The sequence below is a fragment of the Electrophorus electricus genome, chromosome 15 (assembly GCF_013358815.1).
Source record: "Electrophorus electricus isolate fEleEle1 chromosome 15, fEleEle1.pri, whole genome shotgun sequence".
Lineage (NCBI taxonomy): Eukaryota > Metazoa > Chordata > Actinopteri > Gymnotiformes > Gymnotidae > Electrophorus > Electrophorus electricus.
In genome coordinates this window covers 11926858-11946716 of record NC_049549.1, presented here as the reverse complement: position 1 = coordinate 11946716, position 19859 = coordinate 11926858, and the positions used below count along the sequence as shown (strand labels likewise).

Below are 19859 nucleotides of genomic sequence, written 5' to 3'. Positions count from 1 at the left end.
TAGTGTGTTATGAACCATGAGCCTGTTCGAGAGACATGAACCTCGAGTGGGTTAGTGAGCATGTCAGTGTTAGTGAAACATGAACCGTGAGTGTGTTAGTGAGTGTGATAGTGAAACATGAACTGTGACTGTTACTGAGCATGTTAGTGTGTTAGTGAAACGTGTACCATGCGTTTGTTAGTGAGCGTGTTAGTGAAACGTGAACCGTGTGTTAATGAGTGTGTTGGTGATACATGAACTGTGTCAGCAACACTTCGGCCCACTCTGAGTCTGAGAACCTCTCACTAGAGGGGTATGAGTGAAAGACACCATACCTCATCCAAAATGGTCGAAAGTAAGATAAGTGAAGGTGTCTGTGTGTGTGTGTGTGTGTGTGTGTGTGTGTGTGTGTGTGTGTGTGTGTGTGTGTGACTTACAGTGAAGCTGTTGTTGACGTTCTTGGTGCTGGATTCCGCTACGCTGGCATCAGTCAAATCCACCTCGTCAAAGATGATCGACTACAAACAGCACAGTCATAGCATGATCAGTCACCTTAACATCAACCAATCATGTGTCATCAACCAAAGCAAATCAGCTTAAGTGTGTTCTGTGGATTTCAGATTATGTTCCAATAGGATTCCCTGTCCAAGAGAGCAAAGAGACTGGACAGACATGTTCGGTTATGGCAAGGGGTGTACTTCTGCAAGTCAGCCAGTGGGCTAATGATTCACCAAGTTAATATCCATGTTGCAATTTATAAATAAGAAAAGATTTTAATTTCATTTAACAAGATTCTGATTTACTCAATTATTTTATGGCTTTCTAAGTGTTTTATATGACAACATATGACATGACAGTCATAATACCTTTCTAACAGATGTGTTTAAAAGATCAGTAATGGCCACTGAATCATTTCATCAGATTTTCTTTCATGTAGGAACAAGATAAGTTTGTAATTATACTTGGCAGATGTTTGATTATATATGGCTCATGATAACTTGGAGCTTAACATAGTCGCCAATCATACTGTAATTAAAATATTGGTTATAACAAAGTAAAAGAATAAATAAAAAGGCAGTAATATGTTGCCCCCAAATCAGTGGGCTGTGTGGGTGAGCGGCAGACCTTTGCTGTCTGAGCGTAGTACAGCGTTCGTCCCCGTAGCTTGAAGTATCTCCTCTTCCAGCGCTGAAATGAGTTGGTCTGTTTCATCAGCTTGCCCTCCTTCAGAACCGTCTGCAGACAGAGAGAGGAGCAGGTAGTCAGCCCATCACAGTGCAGCATGTCCCACCCTAATCATCACCATCCTGCCTCATTCAGACAGAAGATTCTTTATGACCTGTTCAGTGTGATCAAACCCCCACCCCACCATGCACAATGTGATGTAAATTATGAGCCATATCAGCTCTCTCTCACACACACACACACACAGAAACACATTGTTAGTGTTTTCACTGGGTACGCAAGTCTTTGAACCAACGCAATCGGTCAGTACAAACCGTGTGGGAATATTAAAACGCACCATACCGTAATACTCATACAACAACCTGCTGTGTCATCTATAATCTACAAATTTTATACCCTGATGAATGTAACACACATGCTGCTTCAGTTCCAGAAAACGAATCAACAGTTGCTGTAGTGTGTATAAAATGGGGTCTGGAAAGTGAAGCAGTAATGCGGGAACTTCCCAAATGCAGATGACTACAGTGAATGCCATTTCACTAGAAGTCCTGTTCCACTGGAATCACCGTTCCACTGGAAGTGGGTCGGTAGGAATTATCATTGTCTGTGTTCACCAGAGATAGTGACTGGAGTCACACTTCTGACATATTTCGAAAGTCTCGTAACTCGGCTCGGACTTTTACTTAACCGACTCGTGACTCAACTCGTAACTAGGATCGTAAAACTTAAGCATGGGGGAAAGAAACTACTGAATACAAATTTTCTGTCTGATCTCACGCGAGCGTCTTGCGTCTTGTCAGTTATGAAACGGTCATGTTCAGTCATTTTAATTCTTTCCATCTCTCGGCTCTCACGCCGACGATAAATTCGGCGTGAACACACAACGCATCTTTAATCATCACCTTTGGATACAAAATCTTGGAGTCAGGAGGACATCGTCAAAGTGCTAGCTGCAGCATCGTAGTACAGTACGCTGGCAAAGGGACATCTTAAAACACACAGAAAGATTAGTACGGGCAGCAAGCATGCTAGCTCGCTAGCTACCTAGCCTGTAGTTGGGATGAAAATGATTCTTGTCAGCCAGTTAGAGCAATAGATAACAAATCTAGTAAGCTCAAGCAGTTAAGCAGTCGCTACCTTTTGAAGTTACACGCTCCAGTCTCCTACTGTCATTGTCTTGCACTGACTTGGACTCTAGAGACACAGGACTTGACTCGGACTCGCACCACAAAGACTAAAGACTTGACTCGGATTCGCACCACAAAGACTAAAGACTTGACTCGGACTCGCACCACAAAGACTAAAGACTTGACTCGGACTCGCACCACAAAGACTAAAGACTTGACTCGGACTCGTACAAAGTGACATCTCTGTTTTTCGGCTCGCTTCTGCCAAACACAGTGCATTTTGTTCTATGCACGGAGGCAAAGAACAGAACCCATTGATGGGTGCAAATGTGCAGTTGGAGTGCAGGTTTTAACTTCTGACCCAATCTCCATCTAACTCCAGCAACAAAGAATCAAAATAATCATACCTACTTCTAACCAGTCCTCCCCCTAAACAAATACAAATTAACTGAATGTTTGAGAATACAGGGGAAGCAGTGTCTAATCACAGCGAATAGTGCTAGGGTGATAGCGGTAGGATTAGCGAAATCTAACCCTAAACTGCCACATGCCAACACGCTATGAAGGGTGTTGCAGGCTATGTTCTAAAATACCATGTAGCACCATATTCAGCACTCAAAACACAAAACACAGAATATTCAGCTATAGTACCATATTCAACATCCCCAATACAGCCTGGTCTAACAGCAAACCCAAAAAAGAAATAACAAAGATGTAACTTTTTTAAAAACAATACAAAACACCACATCTCATGACAAATACAGTGTAACATGCAGTGTAACACACATCGTAACACACAATCTAAGATACATATCTCCAAACCTGCTCTCTGTAAGACTCCATGTGACACAGTGGAGAACCTCTAAATTAATCAACCCTGCACACACACAGACACACACACACACACACACACACACACACACACACACACACAAATGACCTTCTTACAGTGGTTTGCGCTGACAGTAAATGCCACGATAAAGTTGTTCAGAGAGTTTCGGTGTGTTACTGAGCATGAAAGTGCGGTTTAATTGTCACACAACTGCCAGCACTCTCTCTATCACACACACACACACACACACACACACACACACAAACCCACTTCCACTGTGTGCACAGACTAGTAATTCTCACACCAGAAACTTGACCTGTTATCTTGCACACGCACACATACATACATACATACATACATACTTTCTCTTTTTTTTTTAAAGTGAATGTCACTGTGGTACTTCTGCACCCCCTTTGTGCGTTTGAGCCGGCCAGAGCGAGAGAGAGAGAGAGAGAGAGAGAGAGAGAGAGAGAGAGAGAGAGAGAGAGAGAGAGAGAGAGAGAGAGAGAGAGACTGAACATGATGAGACTAAAGGCCCTGGGTGTGTGAAATCAAAGTAGCCAATTTTAGACTTCGAGGCTGCTGATATTCTGCACCTACAGTCCATCTGTGCGCGCATACGCACGCACGCACACGCACACACACACACACACACACACACACACACACACACACACACACACACAAACTTTTCCCTCTCACTCACAAGCCTTCAGAACTGACCCTTTCATCTCATCCTCAAATGGTTGTACTGACTGAACAAAATAATGACCTTTACTCTTTCTCTCTCACACACGCGCGAGCGTGCACACACACACACACACACACACACACACACACACACATACAATGAAATACTAAAAAAAAACGCGAGTCTGCAACTGTCTGCCTTAAGTTAGCTAGCTACAGCAGACGGAATCGGTCCAGTACGTCTCAACGAGCCGTAGACAACACGTCGACCATCGCGCCCGCAAATCATTGAGCATTAAACGTACATACGACGCACGTTCAGATAACACACACCGCCAGCGTTGGACTGTCTGCTCAACAAAATCGTGGCACGGCTCATCTCAAGCGGATGAACTCAAACAGCCAATGCACGACAAAAGAACTGAGCTGGTTCACCTAGACCCATCTAAACACCTCCATTTCTGAATGGCATAGTTGAAATGTTTGTTCAAGCATAACGAATAGGGAACTATTCCGTGCAAAGTTCGGAGATTTCGACCGGGGGGGGGACGCCTTATAAGTTATTTAATCGTTTTGCAAGAACGTGCAAAAGTCTATATGGGTTTCCAAAAGCGAAAAGTGTATATCTGTAGCTAGCTAATTCAGAGTGCTCGGCTTTTGCGTGGGAAAAAAACCGGAGAAAACACGCACCAAAAGCTCGTCCGAGTTTCAGGCTCGCCGCAGTACCGTTATATGTAAAACCGCACACGACTCACTCACACAGTGACTGCCGTCCTGCCAGCGAATCGGGGGCCAAATTCCACAGGAAATGTCGAGGCTGTTGGCTGGCCTGGGAGATAACTGTGGCTCCATAGTGGTCAGAGGCAAATGCAGCTTTTGCTGCAGCACCGACTAACTCTGCATCTCGGAGCCCAGTTACTTCACCGGAGCGGAAACATTACCTTGCTTCGGATCTGTCCCGACGTTGACACTTTGCGGATTAGTTTCTGGGGAGACCCATGTTCCTGCTCGGGTTCACTATCCGAAGATTCCTCCAAGCATCTAGCACCGGCCTCGGCACCAACCGCCGCCGCCATCCTTACATTTGCCCCCAGGCTATCATACGTGTTACAGTAGCGGAGTGCTTAGCGCCGCTATTCGGCTACGGCAGGTTATTGCAGCCGCAAGTTTGAGGCTGCCAGCGCCCTTCTGTGGACAGAAGATGATTTTTAAATGGGTTACATTTTCGGCGTAACAAAGCGCGTAAAAAATAATGAAACAGTATTGACAGAGTTAACTAACACAATTAACTAACCCGGTTTGTTAGTTTGTTCAAAATGTTTTATATAGTTGAATAAAATATTTGAATAGGCCCGTCAGTTTAAATGACAAACAGCCGGGTGTTTGTGCAGACATTCGGGGGTGTTTCGGTTACTGCGAGGGTGTTGGAGTGATTGCGGTACCGGGAGGAATGTAGGTTTCTTGTCAGGATGGAGGGTTTAATAGAGGAAAGAGAGATTAAATCCCTAAAGAGAACAGCGTTGCAGGTAAATCCATAAGCAGCGATACATTGAGACTTGAGAATACTGGGTTTAAGTGTATTAGATGACACCACAGAAATCCCACAGGATTCCTGCGGGATTCCTGCGGGAAAAGGAGAAAAATATCAATATAATCCCCGCGGGTCGGTCCGGCACAGGAGAGTCACCAAATAGGATCAGGCACGACATTTATTTAATTTTTTATTTAAAGAATAAAGAGTGTAAGGATTTTAAAAAGGAATGGACTAGAACAGAATTTATTACTAGCTAGGCAATATTTAAATAATAAGAGATACAACTAGGAAATGTTGTTTATAGGGCTTATGTGTGAATAGGCCACTAACTCATTAAGCATAGTGCAGAACACAGAAGATAAAACTCTAAATTATTTGAAAGTGTCTAAACCTCCATAGATAATGAATTAAATGAATAATGTAGACCATGAATGTGAACAAATAAACAACATAAGCACTGTTTTAGAAAATTAGCAAAGTAGATTACACTGTGTGCGAATCTTGCAGAAGGTTAATAATCACCTCTGAATGTGATGGGACAGAACAAGACAGAAATGCAATGTCATAGAATAAAGATCATTTTAGATCAGACATTTTTAAATGAATGTAAACTCTATCTGCATCATCGTTCTGTATGAACCTGAATAATGTGCTAATTACACAGCAGTTATATATTAATTATTAATTATCAATGTTATGTCCACACCTGTTACATTCACTGAAGAAAAATGAAGTAATAGTCTGTGTGTGTGTGTCTGTGTGTGTGTCTGTGTGTGTGTGTGTGTGTGTGTGTGTGTGTGTGTGTGTGTGTGCTGGATGTAGAAACATAGCCCTCTGCGGACTGGGAAGTTCTGTGATGAAACAAAACACTGTAGGTAGAATGGTGAGGGTGTATCTATAACCAGGAGGTCATGTGGGGCACGGGTCCGCAGGGCATGCTGGGTAACAGAGCTGCGTGGGAGAGCTTCAAGATAAAGCAGTGGGGGACATAAAGACCCAGCACAAAGAAGAGCAGAGCCCTGGAAATAGGGTCAGCCATTAGGGGAGTCAGGGCAGGTTGGCTTTGTGCAAGTGCTGTCTGTGTGAAGCAGAGGACAGTGGTTCCCAGAGGAACCAGTGTCCACAGGACCAGAGCATCTCTCCCATTACATGCTTCCATGAGTGTGCTTTCTCCCTGTCTCTATTTGTGAATGAGGTCAGGGAACGTGAATGTGGACAGCATAGCAGCGTCTGTGGCCACCCAGCTTCACGTGGGCTGGGTGTGTCTGTGCTCCGGGCTATAAGTGTGGCCGGTGGGACCTGCTGATTGAACTCATGCTGAGGAAGATGCGTCACGACTGGAAGGCGGTGAGTGGCAGCAGTACTGCTGCTGAGTCATGGAACCAGACAGGGGATAGGGGCAGGGGGCAGTGGTAGAGGGTATCGGGTTGGGGTTACGGGGACGGGGCAGTGGAGAAGAGGGTTGGGGTTTGGGGACATGAGAGCAGGGGGCATTGGGGTAGATGGTAGAGGCTTGGGGTGGGGTCCTGCACTGTGGATGTTGGCCTGTGGGCTACATGAATATGCCTGGTCTCTAATTGAAAGACACAAGTGTGTTTTTGGGCGAGGGGATGGTGTCTTGGCGTTTGGATACACAGCAATTTTGGTCTCATCCTTTCAGGAGATTGATGTAAATGTTTTGAAGGTGAGCTGTGACTTGGCATGGTACTGCTGACCCAGTACTGACCCACTGAGGTTTCAGCCTCTCCTCAGCCAAGCTGTTCACTCTCTCAGACTCGAGTCCATACCAGGCTGCAGTCCTGCTGGAATGTTGATGCCATTGTACTGAAGCACAGATGCTCACATGAACTTTTTTTTACTTCCACACCTAGGAGGCAATTAACAGACCTTGTTGTTATTTGTTTGTTTTTATTAGAAAATAAATCTGCAGATTTTTCTCATCTTGAAGAAAAGTACAAGTTTGGGAGCATCATAAAAGCCTGTAGGTTGAGGAGAGCCCAAAAGCATCACAGTGTGGTCGTAATGACAGTTTTAGCTGTTGGTTGGTCAAGCTTTGGGTTCTACACAAGTCAGTACAGCGTATGAAGTGGCCGCAAAACCTCAGACAGTGAAACCCTTCTGACCAACGTCGTCCTTCCTCTGTTCTAGATTATGTGGAGACCCTTTTGGTTAGTGGTCTACTTTGTATCGGTCAGCTGCATGTCACAGCTTCCCTCGATCAACACCAGCCTGCCGGAGACACCACTGCAACCATCGCCACCACCGCCACCACCACCACCACCGCTGCCTGACATGTCGCTGTGCGAGATTTACCTGCAGTCTCCGGACCAGAATTTCGCCAGCCAGATGCCGTGGTTCTGTATGTGCTCTACCTGCACCCACAAAAAAGGGGAGAAAGGCGAGAGAGGAGACCGCGGAATACAAGGTACACTCCTCCTATACCAACACCCACACGTTTACATAAGTACAGTTCCTGGAAGCATGAAAGCATTTTCTTGGAAACAGCAAACATGCAGCAGCTACAGCAGTCATAATCAACTGATGGCACTATATTTAGTTCAACAGTCACTAGACAGGCCTGTGGAACATAAAGCATCTGGTACCCAAACGAATCCAGGCCATATTGGCACTGAAAAAGCATGCTGCATCTTTGTTAACGTTTAGAGTTTAGAATGTTGATACTTGTATAATGCATGTGCTTGTGTGTGTGTTAATAACAGGAAATCCAGGCCTTTCCGGACCAAAAGGGCCGACTGGTTTTGGTGGGCCACAGGGAAATGTTGGCATGCAAGGGATAAAGGGTAAAACCCCTGTGTACTACCATGCAGGCCTACATGTATAAGAGCGCATGTGTGTCAGCAAACTCTATGATCACGTGAGTCCTGTAGAGTATTGCCGCAAACTCTGCCCTCTGATTTCCCACACAGGTGAGAAAGGTGACAGTGGAGACAAAGGAGATTTCGGTCTGGTGGGATCCATGGGCTCCAAAGGGGAACAAGGAATCAAAGGTCAGTGCAAACAATTACAAACTGAAGACCACAACAACCAGTCAGTCTGGCACATATATCCAGCCAGAATTCAAATTCAATTTGCATTTGCCATCAAGGTGAATGATCTTTTTTTTCTGGGCTGGTATATGTTCTGCCCAGAATGTGGTGATGTGTAATTAGGTGATCAGTGTTTTTGGTTAGGCCATGCCTTCCTTTTGCCCTCTAAGTTCTCAGCGTAACTGTGGGTGTGACTGTGTGTGTTTCAGGTACTAAGGGGGATCCGGGCATAAATGGGCCAATAGGTGACCCGGGCCCCAAAGGAGACCCCGGCCAGTGCCCACAGGTCCGTGATATCTTTCAGGGGCCACCGGGTGAAACAGGTCTACCTGGCCCTGTGGGTGCACCTGGCTTACCTGGGGAAAATGGACAACCAGGTCCCAGAGGGCTGAAGGGTGACCAGGGTGTAATTGGTGCCCCCGGCACTCCAGGTGTGATGGGTCAGAAAGGTGAACACGGTATAGAAGGCAATTGCAACTGCCAGAACGGAACCAAGGGTGACACAGGGCTTGAAGGATCTAAGGGCAACAAGGGGGATGTGGGCGTGGCCGGTCAGCAGGGCAATGAGGGGCAGAAGGGGCAGAAAGGGGAACAGGGAGATATGGGCATGATGGGGATACCCGGCCCCTGCACCCCCATCGTCCAGTCAGCATTCTCCGTTGCACTGACTGGGTCCTTCCCACCGCCCAGCCAGCCGGTGTCGTTCCTGAAAGTTATATACAACCTGCAGCAGCACTACAACCCCACGGCAGGCATCTACACTGCCCCCATCAACGGCACCTACGTCTTCAGCTACAACCTCGTCGCCTCCACCCGCGCCCTCAAGGTTGGCCTGTTCTGGAACTTCCTGCCCGTCGTGAAGACCACACAGACGACGGATTTGGGCACCACTTCGCAGCAGGTGGTGCTACACCTGAGCATGGGTGACTGGGTTTGGCTGCAGGTGCGAGACAGCAACAGCAACGGAATGTTCACCAACAGCGAGGCAAGCAGCACCTTCAGTGGGTACCTACTCAACCCAGACAGCTGTGATATGATAATGAGCAGAGAAGTCAGCAACCCCGTAATACCAGACACCTTCCCTTGGGATGACTCCTAAGATCTAAGATCACTTAGGGTGCCACACTGAAACCTCCTCTTAATCTGATTATGTATCCCAAACCCTACTTTTAATCTGAACCCTAATATCTAAACTGTAACAGCTTAAAGGGTAAATACCAAAGTTCAGATCAGTTTCACGATATCCGAAATGGGATTAGAATTTAATATAGGCAACAAAACTTCAGGGAACAGAACTGCAAAAATATATATGAAGCTCTCTCTCTCTCTCTACGTATATGAGAGAGAGATGTTTCCAATAGACTGATGACATAAATGCTCTGTTTCACTCAAAAGTAGACTCGATTAAAAGCATGCATTTAATAAAATAATTTCGAAGTCTTTGTGAAATCAAATCAATATGAAATCAGTTCATCAACATTTTTGTAAAATAACATACTGTGATTTGTACAAATTTGGAGTATTGATGGTGAATGGAACAATGAATATATGTCAATTAAACTGGTTTGAACTACTTTTAAAATAATGGCACTAAATGAGCAAGATCCTACATTTTAGGAGTTAGAATGTATGCATTTCACATGATGCTGCAATGAATTAAATGCTGCAGATTAAGAAAGTAATTAAGAAACTTTCCCAAGCCACTAAATTGTACAAGGAATATTTATTATTCCTGCATACTGTCAAATGCTTTGTTCTAAGAAACAACATATGCATGCTGACTGAGAGGGGACCAGTCATACACCTGTTCCCTGCTCCCTTTAATAAAGGTGTGTGCTCCGCATTGAGGGTATTCTGTAATGTGATAAGATGTATTATAACCCAGCGAGTGCTTGCACCATCAGCCACAGATGAGAACACAGATTAGGTCCCTGGTGGAAGTGTGCTCAGATGCGAGCTTTTACAGCACTGGTCGAGTTAGGATTATCTCTACTTTGAGTACATTTCTCCATTCAGCCTCCTATTGGAGTCCCAGGGGATGTGGGTGGAACTATGGGAGTACCTGGGTGTGTCTGCGGAGGGCCATATGAGACGCTACTGGTTTTAATCAGGTCTGCATGGGAAACATTAGGTTTTGGCTAGAGATGTTTCACCCAGTTTTATTTGCAGTAGTTTATTCCAAAGCAACATCCCATAGCACCTTCACCTTCACAGCCCACACAACAGCATTGTTGTTGCCAAGCATTCTTACTCCAGCTCTATCCCACCGCGTACACATTCACAAATAAACGTGCAAATGTGAGGATTAAGCATAATCTCTGAGATTACCATCTAAAAGAATTTGCGGTGAAGTGAAACAAAACTGTGCAATGAAATTAAACAAGGACAAATGTTGTTTTCTTACCAAGATGCATAACGACAACTCAAAGTAAGGCTATTTTCCTAAACACAGCAACAGAAACTCATGATTCTACTTGAAGATATTGGTGACAAAGATCAGATGTTATGTGAAAATCTTGGAGATTATTTGTGGAATCTCCTCAGATTCATGCACTCTGCCACATGTGCGTTTCTGCTATTGGCATTTAGTAGGTGGTGTAACTTCTAACCTTAAGTAAGGTAGAGTTGTGCAGTGCACCACACACACGCACGTTTGCTTATGAACATTTTCAGAGCTTGGGTAAAATACATATGTTGTATACACACACAGACACACACTCCCTTGACCTTGGGAAAGAAGGGGCAGATTCTGTGAACAATTTGCTTTATTTAATGCTTTAATCAGCAAAACGCTACAGCAGCCACATCCATATCCTTCCACCTGAGGCTCCCTCCTACTCAACCCAGCCAGCCTGAGCCAACGACAGCTCCACACCGGCATACCTTCCTAATTCCCATTCAGCAACATCAGCCTTAAAACAGCTACACATGCATCCAGTTAACCTTCACACCTGCCGTTCTCCAGCCCCAGGGCTGTCGTCTCTAGCGATACGAATACAAGCCCTTACGGTGCATATTCCTATGAAGACTAATAAGCACTGATGACCCTCCTCAAGCAGGAGTCGAGTGCAGCGCCGGGTGTGTGTGTCCGTGCTGAGCTGTCCCTCACGGTTCAGCGGGGGAGTCATCGTCGTCATCGCTGATGATGCCCCTCAGGCACGAGCGCTTGAAGTCCTCAAAGACCAGGTCCACATCAGCCTCGCTACACACACACGGCAAATAATACAAATACAACGAGGCCATTGGATACATAATTAACTAGGGCAGACATGATGGAAAGACACGATAAGAAGGAGAGAAACTGAGACATCTAAGCCGACCATAGAAAAGGAAGCCTGTGTGCTTGTGTTTCTTGCTGCATGGGCCTCAGTGCTCTCATACAGGGTGCAAGCGGCCTAGGGGAGGGTGTCACACCATGAAGACACAGGTAGCGTTGAAAGCAACACAGAATTCCTGGACACGTGCCCAGGATCTCGTGCGCGCGCATGCCCATTCCACACGTGTCTCACACGGTGGCCAGAGAAAGTGAGAGAGAAAGTGAGACACACGAGCGGAACAAGACGCCGAAACCCGAAACTACATAAAGCTCCAGATCAGGTCGGGAAGAGCGGTGCACAGGGCAGGGAGGGGCAGCGAAGCCGCCCAACCTGGCTGCCGCGGCTCCACCTGTGAACGCCGTAAACAGGCAGGAAGCGCGTCTGCCTTCTACGCACACTGCTTATTTAAAATGGATAGCCGTCGTCTCCAGTGGGAGACTGGACTCATAATGAAGAAAATGTTTTGCTCACCTGTCTTTAACTGTAACAATCCCAGAGGACGGTGAGGAGGGATAAAGAGAAAGGTGTGATTTTACTAAGCACTGAAGAATGGTCTGTCTGCTCTGCCCATAACCACTTTGCGAAAGGCTGATCGAGCCCCATCAAACTACAAATAGCAGTGTATTAAACTGCAGGACAGCTGGATTCATGTTCAATTTTATGCACAGATTATAAAGATAAGATATTGCTGCTGTTGTTCATCAAATAATGACCATATTTTTCTTTCCATTGTCCACCAACTTTGTTAAACATTCCTTTTATTAGACAAACCACCAAGAGTTAAAACTGCTTAAAAAGAATGTTGGCCAGTTGAATTTGATATTACCATTTAAACAATGCCATGGGTTTTGAGAGCGTCTCCTCGTATAATCTCTGTAGAATTGGGTTTCTTTCATGTATTGTGACTTCCATACAATATCAAGCTCATCTGATTCATTTTTATAAACTGGGTGGATATAAAAAATGACTAAGAAGGGTGGATGCATGGGGTCAGATTTCTCACACAGATTACAGACTTCATATAGTTTCTCCCAGACTCAGTTAACAAAACATTTTAAGTTTTCCAACATCATTCCATTTTGATCTCAATCAACAGGAATTCTAAGAGGAAGGCTTTAAGGGAGGCTAGCAGGAAAGCTAACTGGAATGAATGTAGCTAACCAGCTCACCTTCAGGCTTGGGGTGCATAAGTAAGAATGGCACCTCCACAGCAACCTCACTGAAAACACACACACACACACACACACACACACACACACACACACACACACACACACACACACACACACACACACACACACACACACTCCATATGAAAGTGATGGCTCAATCCACACTTGAAAATCCACATTTGAAATTCCACACTTACCTTGATCCAATCATACTGTCAAAACAAAATCAGAGAGGCCTGTTACCACAAATCACAAGCAAACACTACACAATAATATTTATTGTAGAGAACAAACACAGTATAATATATTGTATATGTAATATTCACGAGAATAGTATTTGTACGAATAATAAACCTTCTCTCACACATACATTGCTTCACACTCATCCCTCTAGCCCCCTCTGATTCTGTTGCACGTTTTCACAATGTTTGGCTAGTGTGACAGCCTCCTGAAGTGAGTGAGCTGATGGTTTATTGTCATTTGCACTACCACCTCTACTTAGTTTAATGGAAACTCCTCTGACAACTTCTCAGTGTTTCCTATAATGAGGGACAGCTGAGTGGAGCATGCAAAAAAGTAAAGTGACAAGCGAGGACAGTGGGTTTGAGCGCACACACCACCACATGCACGTGCACGCACAACTCACCCAGAAGCAGTGGCTTTAACCACCACTCTATAGGACACCAGCATACCCAGAATCTCCTTTAACACCTCTGCCTTCACTCTGTACACACACACACACACACACACACACACACACACACACACACACACACACACAGGTACAGCACACCGCCATTACAGTCCTGTTGCTCTGTGAACTACATGTCCTATGACACCCTGCAGTGTGATCTCACATGCTAGAAGAGGCGAGATTTGTATCCTCATGCTTTAGCTTCCCATCCAGTGCCAGGCCACGCCTTTCACGGTTGTCAGCCAATAGCGGGCAGAGGGTGTAGACTTTTTTTAGGCTGGTTCCTGATGGCACAGTGTCTCTATGGCAGTAACATTAGTAACAATCAGGGATGCCGTAAAGGCATTATAAGTGAATGTGTGTTAGATGTAATCTAAGACCACTGATTGTGATCTGTGAGGGACATTTGTGCTGGCCATCAGAAAAAATCTCAAATACTTATTCTGAAACTAATACACTAAAACATAGAATTTAATACAGGCATTAGAAGCCATTTAGCAGTTCAAGAGCAGTGTGTGTGTGTGTGTGTGTGTGTCTGAGACTTACGTGCTTTCCTCATATGCCACAGTTTTAACGTACTTATCACTGGAATACAGGACCACATTGGTTATCTGCTCCACTGTGAGAGAGAGAGAGAGAGTGTGAGATAGAATGGTGGGTGTTTGTGTGAGGGTGTGTGCATGTTTTGTGTTTGTGCGTTGTAGGCATGTTGGGTACATGGTGTGGTGTGCAAGTTGAGAGTTGCTTACCTGAGATTGTGATGCTCTTCACATCCTTGTTGGAGCCGTTATCAATGTCCACAGTGATGTTGATGGGCTCCCCATGATAATATGTCTGCAGAACAAGATGCTGATGCTTTTATCCAAAGTGATTTACAATTATGACTAAACAACTTGAGCAACTGAGGGTTAAGGGTCTTGATCAGGGGCACAACAATGGAAACTTGGGGGTGGTGGGGCTTGAACTGGCAACCTTCTGATTACTAGTCAAGCACCTTAACCGCTGAGCTACCACTGTCTGATTTGAAATGGTCCTGTAAGGTTTGCAAGCCTGGAGGTTCGAAAATTAGACAAACATTCAATTTACATGTTCCACTCAGAAATGCTGAAATGCGTCATGCAGAGGGTGCCATAATGACGCCACTATGACTGTAGCACAGTGAGACTGTTGCAACAGTGATCACCTGCAGAGCCCAGTTCACACCCACATCATATATATAGTCTGAGAATCGGTAAAAAAGACAGGGTTCAGCCTCTCAGCGTGAAGCAGCAGCCAACTAGTAGAGACTTTTGGTATTCTGCCCATCTTGCTACTCAGAAATATCTTTCCAAAACACCCTCCAGAAAACATTCCTGCATTTGTTAAACTAATTCCTACACAGGAAAATTAAAACAGGAAGATGTTGTTAGGAAATGGGAATAATGTTTGTCTGTTCACATGACAAATGTGCATGTGTGTGTGTGTATGAATGTTTGTGTAGGTTTATTAACTGCTTAGTAGACTGACGTAATCACACTAAAATACTTTGGCTTAATAATCATTTACATCTATTGCATTTAGCTGGTTAAGCTACATTAAAAATAGGGTTTGTGTACAAGGGGATTTGAACACATCACTGATCATTACATGACTTCAGAAGCAGATGTATTGGTTAACACGACAGAAGTCAGCTAGGCAGAAATAGCGCCACCCGGTGGCAAACTGCCATGGGCCGAGCCTATTGAAACAGAGGGCAAGCATTCTGAATCTGTCTAGTGTTTATTAAGTCAGTGGTGTTTGGGTTGGAGCTGAACTCTGACGTGAAGTAGATCTCCTGGTGGAGGTTAGCGATTACCATAGCAACAGTGGAGGAAGTCCCACCTCTTTCTCCAAAGTAGCACGCATGTGCAGTGGCCTGTCTGACATCATGAACTCACAGGCAGTCTCGCTGGAAGGAACCACACCCTTCTTGTTGGGAGCATACTGTACCTTCCTGATAGCCAAACGCACTGAGCTCCTACAGGGACAGAGAGGGAGAAGCAAAGGGTATGAAAGTGTGAGAATAAGACAGCTAAACTATATGGAAAGCCACACCTCTGTTTGACCGGCTGGACGAGGGTTTTCTAATTCATTCTTTGTCTGGACACTGCAAATGACCCATTGGTCAAACTGCATGTTTTCTGTTGTTGCCCCATTTTGAAAACAAGCAAGGCACCCGAGAACCATCACAGTTTACAGGTCTTACCTCTTATGGGATTTCTCCTCCTGATTCTCAGCACAGAAGGCTTTCACCTCAAACTCCACTGCACAGTGCTGAACGAACACACACACACGCACACACACACACACACAAATGTGTAAGTTTGTTTTGGAATAAGCAGTAGTAGTACTATTGTAATAAAATGGTTAAAAGTTCAATCGTATGTGTTATAATGCCAGAGTTACTGTTGTCATTTCTAGTGTCAGTGCTGTTATGTTGATATGTTAGCACTGAAGACAGTACTGAGATGATAATGTGTCAGTTTTGCAATGTTGGTGTCTGTACTGTAATACTGGTGCATTAGATAATTTTTGTGCTAGCACTATAATGCTGTGAATTTCACTATGGGAAAAAGTGTGTATGTGATAGGTTCCTGTTATGTCTTACCTTTCCTACATCAGTAGGTGCTGGTTGCAGACCCACGGAGCATGGCAAGTTATCTGGAAACTGAAGCACACAAAAAAATTTCTAAGTCAAGAGTGGGAGAAAACAGAACCCATGATGACTATAGCTCAAAATAAAACCAGACGTAGATCATCGCTATAGCAGCTCAATGTAGACTACAGTACCCAGCATTACCGCAGCAGCCCAGAGGAGACTACAGTACCCAGCATTACCGCAGCAGCCCAGAGGAGACTACAGTACCCAGCATTACCGCAGCAGCCCAGAGGAGACTACCCCATGAGTTAAGTTCTCAGGCCTACCTCGAAGAAGAAGGGGTAGGCATTGTGCCCAAGCTTGTGCAGCAGCCTCTCCTGCAGCCTGGTGTGAACGCAGCGTTCTCTGTCCTGCAGCGGAGGGTAAACCTGTCGTGTGCATAGGAAAACATCCCTCCGAAATGCCATCCCCAGTACGTCCATGTCATCGCGCCCGTAACGGAACGTACAAGACAACATAACATAGACTAGGATGGGCCACACAGACACATTCACCAAACACACACACACACACACACTTTGACAGAGGAAGTGGAGCTGAGAAATATTCTCCTGAGGGACTGTAATGAATGTCTTTTCCCACCTTTCTTTCCTTTTAGTTGCTCTGGATTGATTAGCACCACACCATCTGATTGGTAACACACACACACACACACACACACACACACACACCACAAGAAATTAACAAGAAGATTGAGAGAGAGAAAAAAAATTAATAAAAAATAAATGAAGGTACTGGCCCAGGTCAGATTGCAGAGAGATGGATAAATTATGGTTTATGAGCGCAAACAGCAGCAGTGTCGTTCATTCAGGTTAATCACTCTCTCAGTATAATCAACCAGTCCATTAAATTAGTCAGTGTAATCACAGAGTCTGCATGAAGTGTCATCAGTACACTAGCAAGACCACATTACACTTCTGCTTGACCAGGGGAGCTGTGATGGACAAGCAAGCTTACCAACAGGATCAACCGAGTCAGAGTGGTCCACAAAGTCCCGCCTCCCCATGTAGACGCCCACCTGTGACATCACACACAACTGTAACACAGCAGTAACAGAAGCAAGCAAGGCAAAACCAGCAAATGACACAATGAAGGGATGCGTGAATACACATTTGAACACACCAGGGAAGGAGAAGGCCTGTTGGAAGCAATGAAACAAGATCACTGAGCTCACAACAGATTACTCAGCCGCCCCTTAATAGTGCAGACATAAATAGTACAGACATAAACCAGGAAACATCACTAGCAGCCCAACAACAGAACTCAGCAAATTTTTTTTTACATATATGTGGGGTCTAATGCTTACGGATTTGTCGTGGGAGAACTTCTTGTAAACAGTGTGTTTAGGACTCATGATGTCACCTGCACAGCAAACATGACTTAATTACAGACATGAAGTTCATCTTAATCTCAAATGCCACTCCGTCTGTTTTGTGCGCACACTCGAGATCCATCGGACACACTCGATCAAACAAGCAATCTGGACTTTGTCTGGTTCTTCATGGAAGGGCTGGTGAGGGCAGGAGTTTAAATCTGCATTTTTTCCTCACACAAGGGGTTAGGCAGAGTGTGTTCAAGGTCAAGTCTTATTCACAGGAGGCGTGGATGAGTACAATGGCACAGTCTGCGTCTCATCCGTTTTCTCAGCAGCAGCTTCTCCAGTGACGAGTCTTAATTCTAGTCTGGCATATTAGAAATTCAGCAATTCACACACCCACACACTACAAAATACTCCAAGCAGTAAAACACAAGAAGTCACATTTACTTCAATTGCTACAAAAAGCATCTTGATCATGAGGGTAAAGTGTAAATTAATTATCTCTGTTCTCTAAAGCAACTATGCCCAACTGCTCCTGAAGTCTGTTTGAGTTAAACATAATCAATCAATCACACACTGTTTTGGGGGTGACCGTGGGAGTGTATACGCCCGCACCCCAAAACCAAGACCCACCCGCCCGCAATCGATGTGTCAGTGATGCGGCTGGATGACACAAACTTACCAGCTTGTGTGGTCAGAAGCTCACACAGAGATGTGTGTCAGGGTCCGCTGCGAATGGTGCCATTTGTAACCTAGGTGAGGTTGGCCCCACCCTCTGGCTGTACATTCAATGGATTGGTGCTGTTCTGTTCTGTCAGCAAAATTTCCTCTACAGAGAAGACACCCGACCACACAAACGTGCATACGTTCAGATGCAATTTCCACACTAACACAAAGGTAAAGCATACAGCCAACTGTCAATTATATCATGAACGTGGCATATGCATTTTCAGACTTGACAATATAAAGACCTCCTGAAATGTACAATGGATTACACCAAATCTGAGCCTTTTAATCCAGCCTTTCAGGTCCCTACTGACACACTAATAAATTAATCAGCATACAGCCTAATCTTAATCCAACACGCACACTAGGACACTGGTATCCTGGCAGATGGCTGGCGTGACTCTCTGTGGCCCCACTGGCTACCTGCATCTGTAGTTTCCATAATTAGCTGCCTGTACCCACTACCGGAACCTGTCCGACGCAGTCACAGAAGGCGAGGTGCCAGCGTGGCTTGCTGAGCAGAAGCAGCAGCACGCTCTCTGCGCTCAGGGAAACGCTCGCAGCTTGCCCGTCCTGTGATGTAACGGAGGGTGATGTCATACCTGAGGACAAATTAAACACAAGCAGGGCCTAATGCAGAATGCAAACAGATTTCCAGTTGTCTTCATTCTACAGATAATCAGGTGTGGCAGGCAACCTCCTGTAATGGGGCTAGTCAGCTTCTGATAAGTGTTAAGTGCCCAGTCGTAGCACAGAGCAGTGTAGTAAGCTGAGCTTTGTAGTACAGATGACCCGACAGCAGGAGGCGATACCAGGAGGTCCTCTCAGATTTATCACTATGTCCATGTGTTTATGTGGAGAGAAGTATGTTATGCACGTGCAAAACCAAGTTAACCATCTCAGCAGTCTGGGTGCTCATGTCAGCACAGATTATACCCACACACCTTTCCTGTGGGGCTCAACATAATCACAGATTGACACAGATGTTCATTTGTGCTGGACAGACGCGTCCATGCTTACGAGGAATCCTGTAGTTTTGTAATTAGAGTAAACGAATCATTCCACCAACTAGACAGACAGTTGCTCCTCTAAAAACCTGGTACTCAACATCTCTAAAACTAGAGAGGTGATCATTAGATTCAGGAAACCCCAGTCTTGAATATCCACAGTAAAGCAGTGGAGCGTCCTCTCCTTCAAGTACCTGGTCACGTACATCACACAGGACTTCACATGGACTGAGAACATTGCAGCACTGGTCCAGAAGTCACATCAGAGGCTATATTACCTCAGGGCACAAAATGGACTCATCACAACAGGTCTCTCCTTTGACCGTGGCTCCAATGAATGTATACTGACATATGGCATGCTGGGGGCCCTACACAGTTATCAGGTCTGCTCAACAAGTGACTGGATCACAGCTACAATCACTAGAGGACATTTACAACACCCAGTGCCTCTGCAGAATTAAGTACACTGTTAAAGACCCATCATACCCTGGCTACCACCGTTTCACCTTGCTGCCCTCTGGGGGGTGATATAGGTCATTAAAGAAGTTTTTTCC

The 19859-nt window shown here is 45.1% G+C and overlaps 3 protein-coding genes across 4 annotated transcripts in view; 1 reads left to right on the top strand and 2 right to left on the bottom strand.

The window, feature by feature from the left end:
- LOC113588553 (diacylglycerol kinase delta) overlaps positions 1–4878 on the bottom strand; it is a 28098-nt gene extending 23220 nt beyond the window's left edge. The window contains exons 1-3 of one of the 2 annotated variants that reach the window (XM_035534303.1): positions 4755–4878; positions 1105–1215; positions 417–497 (exon numbers count right to left, since the gene is read on the bottom strand). In XM_035534303.1, the coding sequence (XP_035390196.1) occupies positions 417–497; positions 1105–1191 (168 nt within the window). In that variant the 5' untranslated portion in view covers positions 1192–1215; positions 4755–4878. Of the gene's footprint in view, positions 1–416; positions 498–1104; positions 1216–4572; positions 4644–4754 lie in introns of those variants that run through there. The other variant, XM_035534301.1, reaches the window with a different exon arrangement.
- Positions 4879–7546: 2668 nt separating this feature from the next.
- LOC113588547 (complement C1q and tumor necrosis factor-related protein 9) lies at positions 7547–9832 on the top strand. Its single transcript, XM_035534369.1, has 4 exons — positions 7547–7772; positions 8068–8148; positions 8275–8355; positions 8604–9832. Exons 1-4 carry the CDS (start codon positions 7547–7549, stop codon positions 9491–9493), a joined length of 1278 nt encoding a protein of 425 aa, XP_035390262.1. The 3' UTR covers positions 9494–9832.
- A 1328-nt stretch (positions 9833–11160) lies between these two features.
- Positions 11161–17263, bottom strand: sagb (S-antigen; retina and pineal gland (arrestin) b). The gene is made up of 13 exons (XM_035534237.1): positions 17212–17263; positions 16837–16881; positions 16521–16720; positions 16204–16263; positions 15802–15869; positions 15438–15573; positions 14327–14411; positions 14124–14196; positions 13741–13878; positions 13530–13607; positions 13081–13095; positions 12873–12930; positions 11161–11592 (listed from the first exon to the last, which is right to left on the bottom strand). The coding sequence occupies exons 1-13, from the start codon at positions 17258–17260 to the stop codon at positions 11500–11502; spliced, it is 1098 nt and encodes a 365-aa protein (XP_035390130.1). The 5' UTR covers positions 17261–17263; the 3' UTR covers positions 11161–11499.
- Positions 17264–19859: the final 2596 nt, after the last annotated feature.

What these genes read in the sequence shown, in the direction of transcription:
- sagb (XM_035534237.1), bottom strand. Translation starts at nt 17,260, where the DNA reads ATGGGGAGGCGGGACTTTGTGGACCACTCTGACTCGGTTGATCCTGTT. An exon ending in CCTACCCCTTCTTCTTCGAG is followed by an intron (nt 16,264 to 16,520) that starts GTAGGCCTGAGA and finishes TGTGTGCTTCAG; the next exon opens with TTTCCAGATAACTTGCCATG. An exon ending in GAGGAGAAATCCCATAAGAG is followed by an intron (nt 15,574 to 15,801) that starts GTAAGACCTGTA and finishes CTGTCCCTGTAG; the next exon opens with GAGCTCAGTGCGTTTGGCTA.
- LOC113588547 (XM_035534369.1), top strand. Translation starts at nt 7,547, where the DNA reads ATGTCACAGCTTCCCTCGATCAACACCAGCCTGCCGGAGACACCACTG. An exon ending in AGGAGACCGCGGAATACAAG is followed by an intron (nt 7,773 to 8,067) that starts GTACACTCCTCC and finishes TGTTAATAACAG; the next exon opens with GAAATCCAGGCCTTTCCGGA. An exon ending in AGGGGAACAAGGAATCAAAG is followed by an intron (nt 8,356 to 8,603) that starts GTCAGTGCAAAC and finishes TGTGTGTTTCAG; the next exon opens with GTACTAAGGGGGATCCGGGC.